This window comes from Triticum urartu, chromosome 2A, assembly GCF_056163025.1.
Source record: "Triticum urartu cultivar PI428250 chromosome 2A, HENAU_Tu73, whole genome shotgun sequence".
In the NCBI taxonomy this organism is placed as follows: Eukaryota; Viridiplantae; Streptophyta; class Magnoliopsida; order Poales; family Poaceae; genus Triticum; species Triticum urartu.
Window position 1 is genome coordinate 732,034,831 of NC_141874.1, and position 5,002 is coordinate 732,039,832.

The 5,002-nt window shown below is 52.8% G+C and overlaps 1 protein-coding gene across 1 annotated transcript; it reads left to right on the top strand.

Annotated features, from left to right (window-relative positions):
• The first annotated feature begins 3,346 nt into the window (after positions 1-3,346).
• On the top strand, positions 3,347-4,802 carry LOC147987326 (scarecrow-like protein 3). The gene has a single exon (XM_087540305.1). It carries the CDS (start codon positions 3,347-3,349, stop codon positions 4,775-4,777), a length of 1,431 nt encoding a protein of 476 aa, XP_087396431.1. The 3' UTR covers positions 4,778-4,802.
• The last annotated feature ends 200 nt before the right edge of the window (positions 4,803-5,002 follow it).

Here is a 5,002-nt window from a genome sequence, read left to right on the forward strand (position 1 = left end):
ACCAGGTTTGGGTGGGTCAGCGTGGTTAAACGCGGGTGTGGCAGCGGTCTGGACGCCCACAAAGCCCCCCACGTTTGTCTGATATTAACGTCCATACACGTACATTATTAGTACTACTTATAAAAGAACGAGTGTGGTGAATCCAAATGATATCGAATGACCCATATTGCTCCAGTGATGTATTGAATACATCATTGTCAATCTGGAACGAACATTGAGCAATTCTCTAGAAACAACATTAATTGCATTAATGGTAGTTAATCTTGGAAATAGCATTACCTATAATTATTAAGAAACAACATGACTGATGACAATCAATATTGGAAATAACATTGATTGTGGCGTGGAGAAGAATTGTGGAATATACTATGTTAGTATCTTAGAGCATCTACAGCCGCGATGGGCAAATCCGAGCCCTCAAACGCCCGAGGACGCGCCTGGGCGCGTTTGCGGGCACTGACCGGGCACGCCTCATTTGGTGGCTTCCAACCAGCATCCCTCATATCTGAAATCTCAAAACCATACAAAAGCATGCAACGCCATGTAAAATATGATCATCAGACGCTTCATCAAATCACCGTTTCATCGTCGGACAAAAGGAGCATAGTTTGTCGGAGCAATGCAAATACATACTACAAACTAATTAAAACATAGTTAAAATATAAACACAAGGGTGAAGGGTGGAGGAAATCACTATTTCCTCACAGGCCCCATTCCCTTCCGATCATCGATGCGGCTATGCCCCTCCCCTCTGTAGGCGTCGGCGTGTGGTGGTCCGTCGTCGTCGGAGCTGGAGGTGGAGCAGCTCGTCAAGTTGGAGTCCGAGCAGCAGCTTCGGCCCGATAGCCTGCGGAGCAGGCGGTCCTACTCCTTGGCATGGCGGGCCACCCTCCCTTCGCCACTGCCTCCTTGCTTGCCCCGTGCTCCGACAACTCGGCGAGTCGGAGTGCTTTGGCATTCTTGCAGCAGAGGCACCGCGCATCTATCTCTGCCGTCGTGTGAGAGCGGCGGTGGACCGACGTGAGGAGCGCGGCATCGGGATCGACCGACGCGGTCGCGCGTGCCTGGCGTGTGGTCTGCGCCTCCCTCACCGCCGCCCTCTCCCTTGCCCATTGTCGCTTGTGGCAGGCTCCTCATGCATCGGACTCATGCGTCTTCGTGCGCGTCGGCGCCTGCGCGGGCACGAGGACTCAACGGTGGCCCGGAACTACTTCTAGAACAAAGGGAGGTTGTCGGTGTACCTAAACGGCGAAAGAGGAGCGGCCAGAGCTGCGCTCCGGGTGGGACGGGCCGGCGAAGTCGCCGACGCCGCGTCGACGGGTGATGGGCGCTGAGGAAGAAGATCTGCCGCTGCGCCTTGGTCGAGCAGCGACCGCCTCAAGACGATGCAGAGGCGACCTCCTCCACATCCATGGTTGAGGCGTCGGATTCTCTGCCGGAACCGCCGCTGCTTCCATCGCCGACCATCGAATCGGAGGGGAGGGGATCGGAAGTGGAGTGGACAGGCGCGGGAGTGAAGTTGAGTTCGAATAGTGTCTAGGGTTTTTCCAGATGGGGATATTTGTGGGGTCCGGGTGGGCCAGGCTGGGCCAAGGCGAAGTGGAGGACGGGCCCGAACGCGTCCGGATGCCCCCATATCCGTCCTATATTTGGGCTGGATATAAGGGGTGTCGGTCACTCTTGGCGTTTGAAACCCGTTTAAGGAGCCCGTCTGGGTCGGTTTTTCACGACCAGCCAGTGACCGGGTGGCCTGCCCGGGCGTTTGAGACGGGTTTAAGAGCATCTACAACCGAAGGTTGCAAATTTGGACCCTCAAACGCACGCGGACGCGTCCGACGCGCCCGCGGACAGTGATCGGGCGTGCCTCAAATTTTAGAATTTACAACCACACGTATCCTATTTTCAAATCATCTGCTACATGCAGGGCCATGCACATCAATCATCCTGTCCGACTTGGGCCGGCTGGGCCTCGAAAATTGCTCATACTTAACATTTTCACACCTATATTAGTCCCACCTTGCCGACTAATGAGTTAGTCGACCAACTTAAATATTCGGATTGTCGAGAAGGGACAAGCTTCTGACATCATTGCATCCTTTGTTAAGGATATGTACTCTCACTATGAATCTTCTATGTTTATCACATAGAAGATTCATAGTTAGGGTCTATATCCTTCACAAAGGGAACATTGGTGTCGACTTGTCTTTTTTTGAATCACGCCCATGCATGAAAACAAAATAAAAATCTACTGTCATTGTAGTAGATGTATCAATATATATGATCGAGACAAACTTGACACTTGATGAACAATCATCAGTCAATGAAATGCAATCTAGTGTCAAATATATCTCGATCACACATGCCAAAATTGATAGACCTACACAACAACAACCAAGCTTGCCGCCATCCGTTGGCGTAGCTATTTAAGCCGGGCGGTGTCTGCTTCGGCCGGTGATGTGGGACTAAAATTTGGTTGCAGCGATGAGAGATGGAGGAGATTCTGTCGCTGCAGGTGGGACCGCTACAACCTGCAGCGGGGTTGGCGGGCGTGCCCGGGCGCCCCATATCCGCCTCATATTTGGGCTGGATATGAGGGATGCTGGTCAGCCCGGGCGTTTGAGGCCCATTTGAGGCACCCGTCTGGATAAAAAAAATTATGTCTGAGCAGTGACCGGGCGGCCCGCCCAAGGTATAAGACGGGTTTGAGAGGTCCTGTTGTAGATGCTCTAAGAGGTCCGGCTGTGGACTATCTTTGAGTGTTCAAGTGTCAGTGTCATTGTAGTTTTAGATATGTGGCCTATTTAAAGTACCAGAACAAGACCGACACACTATATTTAGCTCATACTATTGCTCACGAACCAAATACTTAGGCGCAGCTATAGGGGGAGTTACGGGAGTGGAAGAAATGGAGGTAAAGCACCTCAAAATACCACTCCCTCCGTAAATTAATATAAGTGTGTGTTTAGATTACTATTTTAGTGATCTATAAACATTTATATTAGTTTAGAGAGCGAGTATCAAATTGTTCATTCATGCACGTGCACAATTACATGTGTATCATAGGTCGGAATTTTAGAACGTTGACTGCACACTTAGTATATATTTCGGATTGTTAGCGGGCTCGCTTACCACTTAGATTACTATATATACCAGAATTATGAGATCAAAGAAACTGACAACACATAGAATGTGGAGCACCCAATTTTGCATATTTAAGCATCTCGTACGTGATGTCACAGTTTATATGTCTTTTGTCGTTTTTCGCATGTTGATTACTAATATTCAATCCTTCGCAAAAAAAAAGATTACTAATATTCAATCCATGATTCATGTGTGCAGATCGATCATGAACCCTGACAATAGAGGTCAGGAACCGACCAGGCCAGTGTATGCGCCGGTACCTCTGAGGACAGCGTTGTCGGTGGATTTCGGAAACGGAGTGAACGGGACATTCGTACGCTCAAACATCGACGGTACTATGACATTCCTGCTGCCGGACGTGAAGTCGGCAGCGGCGCCTACTCGTCCGACTGCACCTGCACCGCAGAATCAGGACGAGGAGCGCGCGGTACACCTTATCAAACTTCTATATTCCTGCGCCGCTGCGTTGGACGAAGGGAAGAAGGAGCTGGCAAACAAGGGGCTAGAGATGATATGCAGTCTTGCAACGGACGACGGCGAGCCCGTGCATCGCCTCGTGGCTTCGTTTGCCGACGCTCTGGCGCTGCGCATTGTCCAGCCATGGCAGGGCGTGTGCCGGGCTCTGCAGCTGCCGACGACTACCCCGGCACCGGCGGCCGCCGCAGCACGCCGCCACTTCGCTGTGATGTGCCCTTTCCTCCGCCTCGCCGGGACCGCAGCGAACTATGCCATCATCGACGCTGTGGCTGTGCAGACCGAGAGGAATGCCGTGCTCCACGTCGTCGATCTCGGCGGCGCTGACCCCGGCCAGTGGCTTCTGCTCCTCCGCTTCTTTGCCAACCGCCCTGGGGCGAGCACACACCACCAAATCCTCCGTCTGACCATTGTCAACGAGGAGGACGGGTTCCTCTCCAGCACCGCTGCGCTCCTCGCCGTGGAAGCCGAGCACCTGCACATCGGCTTCCAGTTCCACCCGGTGAAACTCCATATCAATGAGCTGCTCAGCATCGAGCCCCTCGATGTCAGGAGCGGCGAAGCACTGGTCGTCGTCTCCACCTTACAGCTCCACCGTCTGCTCGCCGACGAGTTTGCAGAAGCGGCTACTCGTCCTCACGACAGGAAAGGAAAAAGGCAGGCGCATGCTACCATGACGAGGGCCGACGCGCTCCTCCGGAACCTAGCTGAGCTATCGCCGAAGCTTATGGTAGTGACGGAGCAGGAGGCCAACCACAACGGCGTGCAGTTCACGGACCGGTTCGGGAACGCGCTCAAGTACTACGGGGCTCTGTTCGACGCCCTGGAGGAGAGTGTACCTGCGCGCGGGTCGGCACTGGAGCGGGCGGACGTGGAACGGTGCTTGCTCCTGCCAGAGATCAGGGATATCGTTGCCTGTGACGGCGCGCAGCGTCGGGAGCGCCACGAGCGGATGGTGGACTGGGCGGCGAGGATGGAAGCCGCAGGATTCGTGCATGCGACAATGAGCCCCGGCACCGTGGCGCAAACGGCGATCCTAGCACGTATGCTGGCCGGCGATAGCAGGGCGTACAGGGTTTGCGGTGAGAATGATGGCCGATGCATCTTCATCTACCGGGACGACGTTCCGATGTTCTCCGTCTCGACCTGGCGCACGGTGTGAGCGTGACGAGGATCGCCACATACTGTGACCTGTGATCTTCTTGCAGATCTTCTCAATTCATTGCAGTAATTTCATAGTATATCGGATGCATGTGTTTTAGTTATTTGCCTGAACTTGTTATCATTTTGAGTTGTTGTTATCGTACTGCAAGTGTTGTTTCACACCAGCAGACTTTGGAAAATGTTCAAGGCATTTTAGTTATTTTTGGAACATTCAAGACATTTT